The 19036-nt window shown below is 42.8% G+C and overlaps 1 protein-coding gene across 3 annotated transcripts in view; it reads right to left on the bottom strand.

The window, feature by feature from the left end:
* The window catches only part of ssh2a (slingshot protein phosphatase 2a), a 123283-nt gene that overhangs the window by 52490 nt on the left and 51757 nt on the right, over positions 1-19036 (bottom strand). For 2 of the 3 annotated variants that reach the window (XM_055658163.1, XM_055658164.1), the window contains exon 1: positions 11159-11614. The exons of the other annotated variant lie outside the window; for it this stretch is intronic. In XM_055658163.1, the coding sequence (XP_055514138.1) occupies positions 11159-11286 (128 nt within the window). In that variant the 5' untranslated portion in view covers positions 11287-11614. Of the gene's footprint in view, positions 1-11158; positions 11615-19036 lie in introns of those variants that run through there. 3 annotated transcript variants of the gene reach the window in all.

Genomic DNA, 19036 nt, shown 5'->3' with positions numbered 1-19036 from the left:
ACCACAGAGCCCTCACAACCAACGATGAATGAGTAGGAAGGAACTGCAGATACTGGTTTAAACCGTAGACACAAAAAGCTGGAGTAACTCAGCAGGTCAGACAGCATCTCTGGAGAAAATAGATGACGTTTCGGGTCGAGACCCTTCTTTAGACTGAGGGCCAGGGGGAAGGGAAACGAGAGACATAGACGGTGATGCAAGAGAGATTTAGAAGAAATGAATGAAAGATATGCAAAAAAGTAACCATGATAAAGGAACCAGGCCATTGTTAGCTGTGGGCGAGGTGAGAACTGCTGTAGCAGTAGAGGTGCTGCCTTATAGTGCCAGAGACCTGGGTTCAAATCCTAACTGAGGGTGTAGCACCTGTGTGTACTTTGTACCTTCTCCCTGTGACCACATGGGTTTCACCAGGTGGTCGGGTTTCCTTCAACACTCCACATGCTAAATTGTGCCGAGTGTGTAGGGTAAGATTGCTGGTTGGCGTGGACTCGGTGGGCCGAAGGTTCTCTATCTCGAAAGTCTAATATAATTCAAATGTATTCAAAAGATAATTTCAGTAATCACAGGGATGCTACACTTGGCCACACTTCCCATGAATATGGAAAAGGAGGAAAAATAAATATAAAAATAAAGGAGGTCAAAAAAACAGGCAGGTTGCACTATGTAGTGAAACATTCAAACTTCATTACAAGAACACAGCAGCACGTGACAATAGACTCCTGGGATTGAACAGTTAGCTGTACGACACTTGGACTTGAGTAAAGTGCAAGATATTGGAGTATAGATTTGAATCATTTTTCTCAAACTGGAAAATTTCACAGTAATGGGTTAAAGAGCAAGTCCAGTTTGTCCTGGGCCTCCTCCTTTGTCAGAGTGAGGCCCAGCGCAAATTGGAGGAACAGCACCTCATATTTTGCTTGGGTAGCTTACACCCCAACAGTATGAACATTGACTTGTCTAACTTCAAATAGGCCTTGCTTTCCCTCTCTCCATCCCCTCCCCCTTCCCAGTTCTCCCACCAGTCTTACTGTCTCCGACTACTTTCTATCTTTGTCCCTGACATCAGTCTGAAGAAGGGTCTTGACCCGAAACGTCGCCCATTCCTTCTCTCCAGAGATGTTGCCCGCCCAGCTGAGTTACTCCAGCGTTTTGTGTCAAATTTGAGGTTTGCTTTGTCAAATGATACATCAGGTAAATGATGAATGAACACAATTATGCCAGCTGCTGAAAATCACAAGATTCCTATTCCTGGATTTTCATCACCAAGAAATACAAGAATGTTGGAGCTAATGTTGCAGAGGCCAGACAACTAGGACATTGCTCTGGGCACAAATGTTCCAGACACACTGAAGTAAACTGTTTCACTCCTTGTTATTTTAGTAACTTGTACATGGGAACAGTCTATAAAAAGCAGTCTCCTATTTATCATGTCCCATTTAACTAGTTCAAACTGTGTTGGCAATTTACATGCAAGCAGGTCGACTTGCACTTCAGTCCGTCCATTGGTATATTCTGTGCCCATCAAGAGCAGGCCGACTATATTTAGTTCTAGTGTTCAAACTGGATTTCCATCGCAGTGGTGAACAGTTTTGTGTCTCAAAGACAATTTGTCCTAGGAATAGTAATAATGAAATAAACTCTTGACACATTTCTGATACAATCATTGAACCCTTTCAAACATGACTTTTCTAGGAAGCCGATAAGAACACTGACTAGAATAACGATGGTTCAGCAGGCGTATGTTTGCTCCAAAATATAGTACACAACTTGCACTTCTCCATAGAATATTGATGTCCGCAATCCCCTTCACATCAGTCTATGGCAACTATAGAAAATTCAAACTAGCACCTACTCCCTGCATTCTAATTATTTTTCGATGTATGTGCGACCGTGTCAAATTTTAGTCCATAGCGTTAACTCTTGGTAAAACACAGAGTGCTGGAGTAACTCAGCGGATCAGGCAGCATCTGTGGAGAAAATGGATAGGTGACGTTTCACAGAGTGCTGGAGTAACTCAGCGGGTCAGGCAGCATCTATGGAGCTAAGGAAATAGGCAACGTTTCGGGCCGAAACCCATAAGGGTTTCGGCCCGAAACGTTGCTTATTTCCAGAAGGATTTCGGCCCGAAAAGTTGCCTATTTCCTTAGCTCCATAGATGCTGCTGCACCATAACTCAGCGGGTCAGGCAGCATCTGTGGAGAACATGGATAGGTGATGTTTCACAGAGTGCTGGAGTAACTCAGCGGGTCAGGCAGCATCTCTGGAGAATATGGATAGGTGACGTTTCAGGTCAGGACCCTTCGGAACCCATCCCAACCCAAAACATGGACTATTAATGTCCTGCAAAGATGCCGCCTGAGTTACTCCAGCACTTTGGCGTTTGGCTCAGGATTACAGTACCTGCAGTTCCTTGCCATTTGGGAATTTTTGGCAGAGAGTTTGACTTTTTCATTGTGGGGTAGGTGGTCCAACTTTGCCAAATATCATTCTCAAAAATGCATAGATGCCCGAAAGGGTTGACGGAAAAGTTAGCCTATTTCACTCACAATCCCAGCCAAGATCCACAGTGAATGGAATGGGATTGCTCTCAATTTTAAAATGACAGGAAAGTTGCTACACACATAATGTAGAGTTTTAATGGATGCAGAACAGTCTACGACAGGAATGAATCCCACACAAGCAGAGAGCTGAAGAAAACATTCCATCTCACCGGCAATTTACTAAAGGATATGCTGAAATTGACCTTGTTTGTGACATTAGTCCGCCCAATCTGGCCTCCATTTGGAGACCAGAACTGAGTAATGGCTTCAAACGACATGCCGGGGAAGTTTGGGAAGACTAGCAAGCATCCAAGTGAAGCTTAGTTCAAAGCTGCTGTTATTCTTATTTGGCAGTAGTTGCAAATGTCAAACGTCTGACTTTCCTGTATCATTGAAGATATTTACAACTAACTCATCAATTGGCTTAAATGAATTGTTTATGCATACATCCTTCCATTATCAAAGTTAAACTTCAATCGTATAGGCATTCCCCACAAGATTCTTTGTTATAAAAATGTATAACCCCTGCCATTAATTGCAACTTGAAAAAAGCCAATGCATAAAATATGTTGTCATAAACAGTACAGCAGAGCAGAAGGAATGCCGTCAATATTCACCGTACAAAGGGATCAAAGCACAGCACAGTTAATTTAAAGATTAAATACGTTTTGCCTGGATCACCTCTCATATCTAGTGGCACTGCAAACTAATAGACTTCCCTACGATAAAGGAATCTGCACTCAAGAACAAAAAACAAACCCAATAGAAACTAATCTTAGAGACGCGTGACGTTGATAAATGAGTTTTCCTTTCACTTGCACCACATCACTCCCAGTAAAAAGGGACTGCAAAGGGCCTGTCCCACTTACGCGATTGTTTCGGGGACTTGCCGGCACCTGTCGTGGTCGCAAGCAGGCCGCAGGAAATTTTCAACATGCTGAAAATCTAGCGGCGACCAGAAAAAGGAACGTCTCTTTGGGCGACTACTCACCACCAAACAGGCGTCACCCCGCGACTGCGCTGTTTGGTGGTGAGTAGTCGCCCAAAGAGTCGTTCCTTTTTCTGGTCGTCGCTGGATTTTTAACATGTTGAAAATTTTCGGCAACTTACTGCAACTATGACAGGTGCCGGCAGCTCGCCGAAAAAAAATAACAATAAGTTAGGTCTTTATTCTCTGGAGCGCAGAAGGTTAAGGGGGGACCTGATAGAGGTCTTTAAAATGATGAGAGGGATAGACAGAGTTGATGTGGACAAGCTTTTCCCTTTGAGAATAGGGAAGATTCAAACAAGAGGACATGACTTCAGAATTAAGGGACAGAAGTTTAGGGGTAATATGAGGGGGAACTTCTTTACACAGAGAGTGGTGGCGGTGTGGAATGAGCTCCCAGTGGAAGTGGTGGAGGCAGGTTCATTAGTATCATTTAAAAATAAATTGGATAGGCATATGGATGAGAAGGGAATGGAGGGTTATGGTACGAATGCAGGCAGGTGGGACTAAGGGGAAAAAATTTGTTCGGCATGGACTTGTAGGGCCGAGATGGCCTGTTTCCGTGCTGTAATTGTTATATGGTTATATGGTTATAAGTGGGACAGGCCCTTGAGGACGCACTTTATCTAGAAATGCTGTTAGAAATTAGAAAAGAAAAATTCATGTTTTAAATTCCAAATGCAACTTCAAGCACTGACATCAATAAAACACCTTGTAGTAAAAAACACTTCATATTGAAGAAACCTTCAATCTCACTTGATTTACAGTAACTCCTAGTTACACATTAAAAAGCAAAAGTTCAAGGCCTAGATGTTCTGAAGCATGCAACTCACTTTCATTTCAAGGAATACCTTTAACAAGATCCCCTACTATAATATCCACAAGGCTGAAATTAATATTTATCCAAAATAGTGAGCTACTGTAAGAGCATGTATCATTATGAAAATAACAACTACAAATTTAATTGTTTTCAGAAAAATGTTTTGTTGTGCTTTGTGGCTCAAAATCTTCAATGCCCTTAGGTGTTATTTGGAGGCTATTTGCAATACTTCTCACTTCCTGCAAAGCTTCAAATGCTTCTAATGAATGTTCAGAGGTGGTACACAAGTTGCTGTTACCCCGAACATGACTTTGAAAAAGCATTAAACCAGTTGCGAAATCCTGCTTGCCATCCCAAGGAAAATATTGACCTAAATCCCACCCAGGCAAAACATATTCTGCTTGATGTCACAAGGGAGAGAACATCACAGGAACTGGACTTCCCGCCAACAAAGTCTCTGCCAAACATGATGTCAAGTTAAACTGATCTCCCCCGGTGCCAGCGCATGACCTTCCAGGGACCTGGATGTCTTTTGTTTCTTCAACGTTGCTTCATAATGGTAGCAGTTTGCTGGTGCTCTCCCAACGCCACTCAAGAAGGATCTAGTCACCCGTTCCTTCTCTCCAGAGATGCTATCTGTCCCGCTGAGTTACTCCAGTATTTTGTGACTAACTTTGGTTTAAACCAGCATCAGCATCTGTTCCACCAATCACCCCCCCCACCCCCATCTTTATACTCGCAATGAAGTCATCATCTTCTTAAGCAGCAGAATACACTCATTTCTGCTGCTCAACGACTACAGCATCCTTACTGCAAGATCAATGAGTTAGCATTACCATCGCTGGAGATTCTGACATTCTCCACACTGCCAAACCTGCTTTTAGAATCGATTTGCAATGCAAGAGGACCGTTTATTCCCTGGCTTCAGCAGTGGTCTAATGCAAAGATTCTATATCCATTCAGACTGACCGCTAGAAGAGTGCAACTTGTAAATTGATTATCCGTGCTTTAGAAACCCAGCCTTAGCCCAAGACTGCTGTAAAAGAAAATCGTGTTTGTGTATAATAAGATTTTTACTGTATTTCACTGTACCTAGGCACATCTTACGATTGTGTGAACAGCTTATTGTGATATTCCAAGTATCATAACCATTATTGATGCTTTCAAGAGAGGGTTAGATAGGTAGCGGAGTCAGGGGATATGGGGAGAAGGCAGGAACGGGGTACTGATTGTGGATGATCAGCCATGATCACATTGAATGGCGGTGCTGGCTCAAAGGGCCGAATGGCCTACTCCTGCACCTATTGTCTATTGACTGACCCAGGGAAAAGACTACTGCAGATAGACACAAAAAGCTGGAGTAACTCAGCGAGTCAGGCAGCATCTTTGGAAAGACGGAATCGGTGACGTTTTGGGTCGAGACCCTTCTTCAGACAGGTTAGGGATAAAGGAAACATTCCCTTCGTTTAAGCAAACAGTCCAAGTTTGTCCAAACTCTTCCTTGCAGCTAATCATCTCCAATTCAGGCAACTTTTCTGCAGCCTCTTTCTCCCAGTACCCATCTTTACTAACTGACAGCAGCACATGGCCACACCCATGGCAATTCCAGCACTCCTCCTGGGATAAATAAAGTTCCACCGTATGTTGGCAGCATGTTCCACACTGCAACACTCTGGAAAATAAAGATCGTCAGATCCCCTTTCAGGTCTCACCTTCAGAGTCATTCAGCATGGAAACATGCCCTTTGGCCCATCTGGCCCATGCCGACCAAGATGCCCCATCTACACTAGTTCCACCTGACTATATCTCTCTCTCAACCTTTCCTACCCATGTCCCTGCCTCAAATACCTCATCTGGCAGCTCTTTCCATATACCCACCACCCTTTATGTAAAAAAATGTTGCCTCTTGGGTTCCTATTAAATCTCCCCCCCCCCCCCCCCCCTCATCTTAAACCTACATCCTGTTTTTTTAAGTCTCCGTATGGAGAAAAATATCTCAAAACATTCCCTGTACCTCTCATAATTTTGTACACTTTTATCCAGCAGGATTCCTCCACTCCACCTAGTAGAACGAATGCAGCCAGTAAGAGGCATCTCATAACTGCATTGTTCCACTCTAGGCAACACTCTGATAAATCCCCTCCACATCCTCACATCCTTCCCCTGGTGCGGCAACAGTAAGCCGTGCTGCAGCCGGGCCCAACCAAACCTCTGTACACATTGTGTAGGAAGGAACTGCAGATGCTGGTTTAAACCAAAGATAGACACAAAAAGCCGGAGTAACTCAGGCAGCATCTCTGGAGAGTAGGAATGGGTGATGTTTCGGGTCGAGACCCTTCTTCAGACTGGTTAGGGAACACTGTACACATTGCTTTACTAAAGGACATCAATTCAACTACTTCACATTCGAGGACTCAATGGTTGTCAAGTTTAGCTGAAGAGCAAGCATTTCTATCTGCAAGATCAATGGTGTATTCAAACACCGTTATAGACACAAGTACAATAATGGAGGCAGACCCAATAATTGGAATTTAAATCTTTTGAGATAAAACCTACTCAGCAAATGTAAAATATTCTATAAATAAAAGAGCAGGATATTTTTGCATCACCACACCAATATTCTTCATGTAAGCAACACAAAATATCTGGGCTCCACCCTTCCTTGGTCATCTGTTGCCAGCCCTGCTTTGTTCTGGCCTTTTCTTACTTCCGATTCCCTCCCCTCTACTTTCAGTCTGAAGAAGGGCATCGACCCGAAACGCCACCCATCCTTTTTTATCCAGAGATGCTGCCTGACGTTCTGAGTTATTCTAGCACACCGTGTCTATCTTCAGTATATACCTGCATATGCTGTTCCTTTCTACACAAAAACATCTCAACCTTCCTCCATTTAATGTTAATGGGACCATGATTTATGGATAAATTGGCTGCCAATTTTATTCCAAACCACCACCACCAACCACAACTAATGGATCACTCTTCACGTGCAAAGCTCTATGGAACATAATAGGAACACCATCAGTTCTATCAAAAAGAAGGTTCTTTGTTAATCGTTCGAGCGAATATTAGTGGCTTGTCAAATGTAAATACATTCGGGACACTGGATTAGTACAGCCTACGCCCCGGTTATAAAAACAAACTTAACACTGCAAGCAAGATACTTCAACCAAATAAAGCACAAGGTGCAGATATAATCTGCCTCCATGCAACCAGCAAGTCAGAACACCCATTAATTTTAAAGAAGCTCAAATGGTTAAAATATACTACTATCATTTTACAATTGATTTTAATGGTCTGATTATTCTGTCAATAAAGATGTACTACAGGTGTCCTTGAGACTCTTGAAAGGCGCCCATAAATAAAATTTATTATTATTATTATTACTACAATTTGTTTTTTAGAAGAAAAACTGCATGCACTTGATAGTATTTAATATTAAACACACCTAAAAGACACTGTTGAGTGTACAAATGATGCTGAATCTCCCCACTGTGTGTGTGCGCAACTCAATGGGACATGTAAAAATATATCCCCAAATACTTCTGCTTCAATAATGGGTTATTGACAGCCAACATTAGCTACAAATGCCATGAAAAGTCCAAAACACCACCATCATAGAAATGTTCACGAAGGAACTACAGATGCTGGAAAAATCGAAGGTAGATAAAAATGCTGGAGAAACTCAGCGAGACCTATGGTCTCAACCCGAAACATCACCTATTCCTTCGCTCCATAGATGCTGCCTCACCCACTGAATTTCTCCAGCATTTTTATCTACCATCATAGAAATATTCATTCTTCTTAAGTGGTAATCAAAATATGCAAATATTTATCGTTTGAGAATTGATTTTCCTGCTCATAATAAACTGGAAGGGAGAACAGAGCAATTTCATTTTTTTGCTTTAAAGAAAATACAAAACTGAAGATTAAATCAAAGTTCAGGAGCGTAATGTTCTTATATCTAGATGTCTATCAATGTAAATGAAAGGATTCTCAGCCATTTTCAAAGGTAATTTAAACCAGTAAACCAGGTTATCTGTATCAGCAATTTTCTCCCCTGTACATGTACTTCTCGTATTGCCGGATATGGAAGACCAACCTGTCAACCATCTCCTCACCCAGGCTGGATTATGCAGGGCTGTTCCATATTGTCAAAAAGAAAATGGATTTGGCATCTCTAAAAGTGAAGGAATAAAGCCATAACCTGTGAGAGGTTACAAATTTGTGTCAAAATGTAGGACTGAGATGGGGAAAATTGTCTTCACTCAGATAGTTGTGAATCTGTGGAATTTTCTGCCACAGAAGGCAGTGGAGTCCAATTCACTGGCTGTTTTCAAGAGAGTTAGATTTAGCTCTTAAGGCTAAAGGAATCAAGGTATATGGGGAAAAAGCAGGAACTAGTACCGATTTTTAGATGATTTGCCATGAATCACTGACGGTGACAAGTCAGAGTATCGACCGATTGACCAATGGTGCCAGCACAACAACCTGGCTCTCAACACCAGCAAAACCAAGGAACTGATTGTGGACTTTGGAAGGGGTAGGATAGGGACCCACAATCATGTTTATATCAATGGAACGAGGGTGGAAAGGATCAAGTACTTCAAATTCCTGGGCGTGCATATATCCAAAGATCTTTCCTGGTCCCTGCACACTGATGCAATTATAAAGAAAGCACATCAGTGCCTCTACTTCCTGAAAAGATTACGGAGAGTCGGAATGTCAAGGAAAACTCTCTTGAACTTCTACAGGTGCACAGTAGAGAGCATGCTGACCGGTTGCATCGTGGCTTGGTTCGGCATCTTGAGCATACAGGAGCGGAAAAGAATGCAGAAAGTTGTGACCACTGCCAGTCCATCATCGGCTCTGACCTCCCCACCATCAAAGGGATCTATCGCAGTCGCTGCCTCAAAAGGACTGCCAACATCATCAAGGACCCACACACCATCCTGGCCACACACTCATCTCTCTGCTGCCATCAGGTAGAAGGTACAGGAGCCTGAAATCTGATACATCCAGGTTCATGAACAGCTGCTTCCCCACAGCCATCAGGCTATTAAACTCACCATCAAACAAACTCTAAACTATAACAGCCTATTGCACTTTATCTGTTTATTTATTTATGTGTATATATATATATATATAAGGTCTATGCTATATGGACACAGTGAACTGTTCTGTATTTATGCTTACAATACTGTTGTGCTGCAGCAAGCAAGGATTTCATTGTCCTATCTGGGACAGATGACAATAAACCCTCTTGACTTGATCATATTGAATGGCAGTGCTGGCTCGAAGGACCGATGGCCTACTCCTGCACCTATTTTTCTATGTTTCTAAAACCACAAAATAAAATGGGTAACATGAGAGTATGAGCGGAAAGAGTGAGATTGAAGGGATACTAAGCCTTTTTTGAATTAATAGGTAGTAATCATAAGTGTATGCAAATAGAAGAATGATAAACTAGAGTACCAAGCATATAACCCCCCCAGGGACAACAGTCTACAGGGGGCAAGACTAGGTTTTACTTTGCATCAAGAACTGCACCATGCTTTCAGTTCCCAGTCTTCTTAATTACACATTCCAAAAGCACTCTGATGGCAGTAGCTAGCTGTGCAAAATATGGACATCAGATGCTGGTGACATAAATAGATGTCAGGTGTTTCTAAGTAAATCAGGGCAACTGAGAGTGCATGAATGAATGAATAACTAATATCAAACAAAAGCAAAAAGAAACTTGCGTTTAGAAAGTGCTTTTCGACACCTCAGGAGACTCTCAAAACCGGTATAATTTGCATTTAGCAGGATCCCAGGGGGGAGGGGAGGGAGAGATAAGGATTTAATGCAAAGGAAAAACACTGGCATGGAACAGGGAATGACTGCCAAGCTTTTCCTCCTTTAGTTGCAGAACACAAGTGTTCCCCAAGGGAACAAGCTATAAATGCTGAAGCCTCCACCTGGCTCCAGGGTAAAGTTACTACCTCCTACCCAAACTCATGCAAATGAACACAGCCAAAGAATTTCAAATAAAGTTCAAATCAAGGCAGAATGAAATAATCTCCCGAATGAAATAATGAGAGCGTTTAAGCAGTAATGGGGTGTCATTACAAGTCCCAATTCTCAATCACCAGAAAATAAATTGGTCTTTCAGGTTTTTCCTTTCATTACTTTTGGGACCATCCAGTTGCCAATACATAGCCATTTGGCTAATAGGCAGCACTTCCACAGTAGTTAACTGGCCATTTGGGTATTACAGGGGTGTGAAAAGTGTTAAACAAACCAGCTCTTTCATTCAAATCATTTATTTTAAATTTCAGGTGATAAACATTTACATTGGGAATAGATCATTTCACAGTAGCTTGACTGTAAAAGATTAGAGTTGATTGGGGGGGGGGGGGGGGGGGTCTCTCATGTTGTTGTTGGCACTATTCCTACACTCAGGAGCTGGTCCTGGCTGATCAAATCAAGGCAGCTTTCCAACCAATCATGACATTTCACAAACGCTAAGCAGACCGCATGGATTGAGCAGCATCATTTTCCAATTCTCACGTTACATTGATTGCATTAATATTTTAGATTTAAATGACACCCCGTCGATATGATAATTGCAAGCTCGGAATAAAATCTAGCCAGCAGATGTTATGAGAGGTCGAATGTAAAGTTCAGCGCTGTACATAAACGGCATCAGAAGCACAAGTGCACTCTGAAAGTGACATTGCGAAGCACGACCAGTGTGCAGAGTCACAGTGTGTGCTGTTGGAAGTATTGTTCAGGAATCCCACATTTTAGCGACTTTCCATTCATACTTACAGCAAGTTGATTTCATTCTGTGAAATGACCGCGTTCTCAGAGAAGTAAGGAGTCATCTTCACGCCATAGCAGGAGCACCAGCTCCCGGCCTCCGCCTTGCCCTCACCCAGGATAGCGTCCAGAGTCATTGGGACACGTGTAATGTGCTCGCAACTATTTGAGGTTAATTTCGAGGTCCGCCCGTAGTAAACAAAAATGAGCGCATACAGTTCAATAAAACAAAAATCAGAGCACGGATTGGTAACGTGAAGCGGTGAGGTTAGGCAGGCACTGGTGTGTACATGGTGCCGGCTCTGCGCTCCTGCTCTAACAAGGCAAACGCGCCGAGCTCACAGCTATAACAGCCGCCAGCGTCTGACGTCCAGTAGTTAGCCTGGGATTTGCCGCTGGGCTGGGCTGGGCTGGGCTGCCCTGTCACCCACTCTCCTGATGCACAGCCTGGGCTGATGTGACAAGTTCTCAGCTCTCTGTTCTCCCGGTCAGCTGCTTCTCAGCTGCAGCGCACTTCCTCCCTCCACAGCGCTGGTGGGTGGGTGGGGGCGGCAGGGTTTGTGAGTGAGTGAGTGAGAGAGACAACCACGCCACCGCTCCACACTTCCAACTCACGCCAGTTCCTGATATTTTCCCGGGGGGGGGGTCCTTAATGACTAACGTCTTGGTTAATTTTTAGTTTTTTTCTCCGGAAAGTATTTGCTCAATCTTCTGTTTAGACTTTCCCAGGCAACTAACTTGGAGCCAAGTTTTGTGCAAAAACATAACTCACTCTACTCGTTTACATTGTGCGAATAAAGCTGGAAAAGTATGTCGTTTGTTTCGGTCATTTTTCTTTTATATCCACAATCGGTATCTTTATCGTACACACGAGGAACTGCAGATGCTTGTTCATTAAAAAAAACACAAAGTCCAGGAGTAACTCAGCGGGTCAGACAGCATCTCTGGAGGACAGATGATGTTTCGAGTCGGGACCCCTCTTCAGATTGACCCGCTGAGTTACTCCTACACTCTGTCTTTTTTTTTTAATTGTCTATCATGTAAACACAAAGGGTGGTGGGTGTACGGAACAAGCTGCCAGAGGGGGTATTTGAGGCTGGGACTATCCCAACGTTTAATAAATAGTTAGACAGGTACATGGACAGGACAGGTTTGGAGGGATATGGACCAAACGCAGGCAAGTAGGACTAGGACTAACGTAGCTGGGACATGTTGGCTGGTGTGGACATGTTGGGCTGAAGGGCCAGTTTCCTCACTGTATAACTCCATGACTATGACTCTATTTTTTCGATACCCATTGAATAACCCAGGTACTTTCCCCTGCAACCGCAGGAGATGTAACACCTGTCCCTTTACCTCCCCCCTCGACTCCATCCAAGGCCCCAAACAGTCTTTCTAGGTGAGGCAACTTGCACCTCCTCCAACCTCATCTACTGTATCCGTTGTTCCAGGTGTCAACTTCTCTACATCTGCGAGACCATGTGCAGGCCCCGCGATCGTTTCACTGAACACCTCCACTCAGTCCATCTTAACCTACCCGATCTCCCGGTGACTCAGCACTTCAACTCCCCCTCCTATTCCCAATCTAATCTTTCTGTCCTGGGCCTCCTCCATTATCAGAGTGAGGCCCAGCACAAATTGGAGGAACAGCACCTCATATTTCGCTTGGGTAGTTTACACCCCAGCAGTATAAACATTGACTTCCCTAACCTCGGATAGCCCTTGCTTTCCCCCTCTCTCCATCCCCTTCCCAGTTCTCCCACTAGCCTTACTGTCTCCGCCTACATTCTATCTTTGTCCTGCCCCCTCCCCTGACATCAGTCTGAAGAAGGGTCTCGACCCGAAACGTCACCCATTTCTTCTCTCCAGAGATGCTGCTTCACCCGCTGAGTTACTCAAGAGTTTTGTGTCTACCTTTGATTTAAACCAACATCTGCAGTTCTTTCTTACATAAACACCATGAATGTGAAACTTGCCCTTACCATGGTCCTGAATTTTACTTATCTTTGTGTAACATGTTTTCTTCTTTAAAAAAATGACTTTCCTGGAAGTGTGGTTTGCAGACTTTCAGTAGCTGATAAACGAGAATGATAGCTGGTGATGATAAAAATATGAATTGATAAGCTGTTCTCAGCCAGAGCACTGGCTGGTTGAAGCCCACAGTGCTTGAGTTTCTGATAAGAACTTGCTGCTATTTTCTTTCAATAAATTATAATCATGGATAGCAAGCAAAAACGACATGCTGCAGATGCTGTAGGGTTACCAGAATCATTTGTACAGAGAGAGATAGGTCAGTGCGAGTGTGGGAAGTCGAATTAAAGTGAAGGGCATTGGAAACAAATTGTATAATTGCTTTGCTGAACAGTGAGTTCAGTCTGCAGATGCTGCCATTTTAATCCTCCATTCCACTGTTGACTCCTGCACCATTAGAATGTGGCCCCATGCAAGACTGACGGACAGCAGATCGACACAAATGGCTGGAGTAACTCAGCTAGTCAGGAAGCTTCTAGAAACATAGAAACATAGAAATTAGGTGCAGGAGTAGGCCATTCGGCCCTTCGAGCCTGCACCGCCATTCAATATGATCATGGCTGATCATCCAACTCAGTATCCCGTACCTGCCTTCTCTCCATACCCCCTGATCCCCTTAGCCACAAGGGCCACATCTAACTCCCTCTTAAATATAGCCAATGAAGTGGCCTCAACTACCCTCTGTGGCAGAGAGTTCCAGAGATTCACCACTCTCTGCGTGAAAAAAGTTCTTCTCATCTCGGTTTTAAAGGATTTCCCCTTTATCCTTAAGCTGTGACCCCTTGTCCTGGACTCCCCCAACATCGGGAACAATCTTCCTGCATCTAGCCTGTCCAACCCCTTAAGAATTTTGTAAGTTTCTATAAGATCCCCTCTCAATCTTCTAAATTCTAGAGTATAAACCAAGTCTATCCAGTCTTTCTTCATAAGACAGTCCTGACATCCCAGGAATCAGTCTGGTGAACCGTCTCTGCACTCCCTCTATGGCAATTTTCTCTGGTGAAAAAGAATGTGACGTTTCGGGTCGGAACTCTTCTTCAGACTCTTCAAGCCCAAGTCTGAAGAAGGGTTCCGTGCCTAAACATCACCTATTATTTTTCTTTAGAGATGCTGCCTTACCCGCTGAGTTACTCCAGCATTGTGTGTCTATCTTCAGTATAAACCACCATCTGCTGTTCCTTCCTACAAACTGAAGAACAGCGTCCATCTCATCTTCCTAACGGGCTCTATTTTGAATTCTCTAATTTAGCTGACTTGCCTTTTCTGTTTGTCTGTATCAGAGCTGCCCATCAGATTGATCTGTGATTTGAGCTCGAGTTTTTCTCCCCATGTTCCACAGCCCTGCCATTGACAACACAGCAGCACTATGTGCCTCTAAAAGCCATATTAAACCATTTGGTCTTGCACTAATCACACCACCTGCTCCACCTACTCTGCAACTTATTTTCTCCCTGAAGAAAATCAGTCTGCAGAAGGGTCCCGACCCAAAACGTCAACTGTCCATTCCTTCCACGGATGCTGCCTGACCCACTCAGTTCCTCCAGCACTTTGTTTTGCTCATGATTCCAGCATCTGTAGTTTCACATGTCTATTATTTTCTCCCTTTTCCAGTTCTGAAGAAGGATTTTGGAATTGAAATGTTAACTGTTTCTATTTCCACGTATGCCACCTGACCTGCTGAGTGTACCCAGCATTTTGTTTATAGCTTGTATTTTGATATCCATTTTTAACAACATTGCATGATGCAATAGGTTTATTATTGTACTCATTGGGCAATGGGCTTTTGCAATGAATTATATGAACACAAAGTTCACCGTATGATGATCTTATGTAGGATCAATGATGTCATATCCTGACAGGATAAAGATCAGCAGCAACATGTTTGCAATAAAGGGTGTGGCAAGATCACACACTTCCTATGCTCTTGCAAAACATATAGAAACATTGAAGTAGATTTTCTTGATTTTAATATTCAGGTTAAAAAAGATCAAATGTTGATGAATTCATGAAAAGGAGATTCCTACAGAGAGGTATAATAAACACCTGTAAGCTGTCATTAGTGATGAGATTCTGTAGAGCAATTGCTGAGAAGATCTTTCCCATGGATGGGGAAATCTGAAGTTAGGGGCATTTTCTCAGAATATAAAGTGGTCCTGTTGAGATTGGGATGAGGAGGCATTTTAGAGTGTTGTAAATCACCAGAGAGCAGTGGCTCTTGCGTTACGGTACATTCAAGACTGAGACTGATTTATTTGCGTATAGAGGAATCAGGGATTACTCTTGATCAAGAAGATACTTAAGTTAAGAGCAAACACCAGATCAACCATACAATCTACCCTCCGCTCCTATTTCTTGTGCTTAAAATGTATATTACAACATGTCTGAGAGTTTCTTGGTTTGAATGTCTCAGTATCACACACAGATCAGACCCAAGGAACTGGCCCCATGCGTGGTTGAAAGAAATTCTAGTTGAAGATTGGGACAAGGATTTGGAAGGATCTGAAAATAGACATTAGGATTTTGTGCCATGGCCTGCACAGAATAGCGATGTTAGCTTAGCAAGACATTCTGCTAAATTTCTAAGCCAAAAATACAACACAAATTAAATCTTAATTAATAGTTAAGCTTTTTAGTAGGATGAAAAAGAGGCTTTAAGTTTTCAGTAAGTGCATCAATCTTTGCTATTCTTTTCAGTCCTCTTAAAGCTGTTAAAGATAGCGGAGTCAGGGGACATGGGGAGAAGGCAGGAACGGGGTACTGATTGGGGATGATTCATGTTCACATTGCATGGCGGTGCTGGCTCGAAGGGCCGAATGGCCTATTCCTGCACCTATTGTCTTCACATTGTGTTTTTGATTTTTGTTTTTGGACTGAATTCTGTTTTTAATTTGTGTTTTTGTGATGTCTTTATTATTTATTTTATTCTGATTATATGTTTATATTTCCTGTTAACCTATGTAAGGTGTCCTTGAGATGTCTGAAAGGCGCCCAATAAATAAAATTTATTATTATTATTACAGAAAATTCTAATTTCTATTTTCAAATCCTTCAAAAACCTTGTTGCAGCCTCCGACTACAATTTCTTTCAACTAAGTAACAGGTTGTTGGGTCTGATCCATTTCCAGGTTCATGGATAGGACAGGTTTAGAGGAATATGGGCCAAACACAGACAGGTGGTGTCAGTGTAAATGGGACACGTTGGTCAGCATGGGCAACTTGGGCCAAAGGGCCTGTGTCCACGCTGTATGACTCTGTGACTCTATATCTGATGGCTGAATAATTGTCCTTTCTGACCATGGGTTGTCAACATGAAACATTTTCTCTGTCCTCAGACGGTGCCTGACCCGTTGAATGTTTCCAGCCAACATTTTGTTTATACATCTGACTTTCATGTAGTGCTCATGCAAGTCAGAAATGAATTCTAGTGGAAAGAAATTAAAATAAACCAATTTTAAGCAAGAACGGAACTCACTATCAAAACATGGAGGGGACGGGGACACAATTTTTTGGCGGGCGCGCGCGGATGCACACACTCACGCGCGCACGGCTTCGGAGGCTCAATCCAGCGATAAATGCAGCTCAACTGCCTGTCTCACGGGGTTAACATACAGCCCTGCCTGGACTGACGGGATACCAGCGCTGCTTCTCCGCGCTGGCCATATTTCCCGCAAGCCCAGGCAGGTTAACCTGGCGGAGCTGTCGCCCACCTCTCAAAACATGGGGAGAGGGGACGTGTCCCCTCTGGCCCCCCCCGGGTTTTCCGCCCCCTGATTTTAAGGTCCTTCTTCCAAAATAGTTCAAACATAACTCGTGCTCAGAAAAAAATGTTCCATAACCAAACATCGATCATATAAGGCGAGCAAATCATATTTATGAATGACAGTATCGCATTATAATGATGTAATTTAAAATGATCTTCTTCATTCCTGGGAATGTGAAGCAGAATAAATAACCACTATACATAGCCTCACTTTTAATCGGAGAAGCTAGACAATAATTAAACAGACAGTCTGACTACCTCTGTAACTTACTTTCAGGCAACGAGAAGTGGCACATGGTGGCATCATGAGGTACTTATTGGAAAATGCTTCCTTCTTCAAAGTCCACATGTAAGCAGCTTTTAAACAGTTATTCAGTGTTTCTTGCAAAGGTTGCTTTTGAAATTGAAGAGAGAGCTTCTACATAATGCCAAACGGTGACAAAAGCAAAGACTATAGATCACATAGCCAGGCCATGCGGCACAACGTGTCCACGCTGCTGTGTATACACCACTCACACTTTCGCACATCTATATTTATCAGCATAATTTGCTGTTCCGTTCTCCTTCGTATATTTATCCAGCCTCTCCATCAATGCATTTATACCATTCACTCCAGTCACTTCCCATGGTAAAGTTCCACCTTCTCATTGTTATTTGGGTAAGTAAGACACAAAAAGGCATTACTACAGGAGACTGAAGAGGCTGCAATCAAACATTTCTTCATCCTAAGGGTTGTGAATCTTGGGAATTGTTTTCCCAAGACTGAAGGCTCAATGACTGAGTATATTCAAGACAAAGAGAAGGATAGATAGATTGTTTTAATATTAAGGGAATCAAGGGATACTGGGTTAATGCAGAAAGGTGGTGCCAAGATGGTTTAAAATAAATCAGCCATGATCTAATCAATGGTGGAACAAGGATGAGGAGAAAAAAAGGCTTGCTGCTTCCACTCTCAGCTCTTATGTAGAAATGAAGAATTGCAGATGCTGGTTTATACCAAAGATAGACCCAAAGTGCTGAAGTAACTCAGCGGGTCAGGCATCAACTCTGGAGAAAAAGGATAGGTGACGTTTTGGATCGGGGCCCTTTTACACACTGGAAGCTAAGATCTATACTCTTATCACAGCAGGCTCCATTTAAAGAAATAAGCAAGTGAATGATCAAATGGATTGCTATACAACACCACACTTACTTCACTGGCAATGCCACTTATCCTCATCAATGTAGACTTGTAGACTTTAGAAGTACATTGTGGAATCAGGCTAACCAGCAATCACCCCTTAAACCAGCACTATCCTACACACTAGGGATAATTTACAGAAGCCAATTAACCTACAAACCTGCACGTCTTTGGAATGCGTGTGGAAACCGGAGCACCTGGAGAAAACCCATGGGGTCATAGGAAGAATGTCCAAACTCTGTACAGACAGCACCTGTAGTCAAGATCAAACCTGGGTCTCTGGTGCGATAAGGCAGCAACTCTACCACTGCACTGCTGGACCACCATTCTACTTCCACCTATACCTTTGCTTGCAAGAGAAAGACCTTTGATAACAAAGCAAATGGGCATGACCCGTTTGGAATGGTAAACTGCAGCCTGGGAAAATGAGCAGATTAAGAGAGTCTCCTTCCTTAAAATAACTACAAACTCTGTAATATTGCTAGCGTAGTAGTCAAACATTGATTTGAAAATAGGACAGGAATAGTAAAGGCCAGGTATTCATTTATTTTATTAAAATTTGCAGATCTAATGCAATGTTAATTTATTACATTGATTGCTAACATTCAATAATGTTCAGGGAAGCAATGCTGCATTCAGACAAATTATTTGTGTTAATCTGTGCCAAAACCATCATTAGAAGAGACATCCTATGGTTAATTGATGTAGATGTTACTTTGGCTTTTGCAGTGGCGATATAATTGATGTCAGTGCTCCCAAACAGAGATAAGTCAGCCAGCTCCACTCCCTGGTTCACTTTCCATTATTCTTTGCAGGAAAGAATATTTCCATTAACCACACTGCAAAAACAACGCCACCGCCTTAGGAAAGGAAAGAAAGTAATTAAACGAAAGGTGAAAATTAATGCATTATTGCG

The sequence above is a fragment of the Leucoraja erinacea genome, chromosome 28, assembly GCF_028641065.1.
Source record: "Leucoraja erinacea ecotype New England chromosome 28, Leri_hhj_1, whole genome shotgun sequence".
Classification (NCBI taxonomy): Eukaryota; Metazoa; Chordata; class Chondrichthyes; order Rajiformes; family Rajidae; genus Leucoraja; species Leucoraja erinaceus.
Note: the sequence above shows the minus strand (reverse complement) of the source record. Positions and strands in the feature narration are given on the sequence as shown.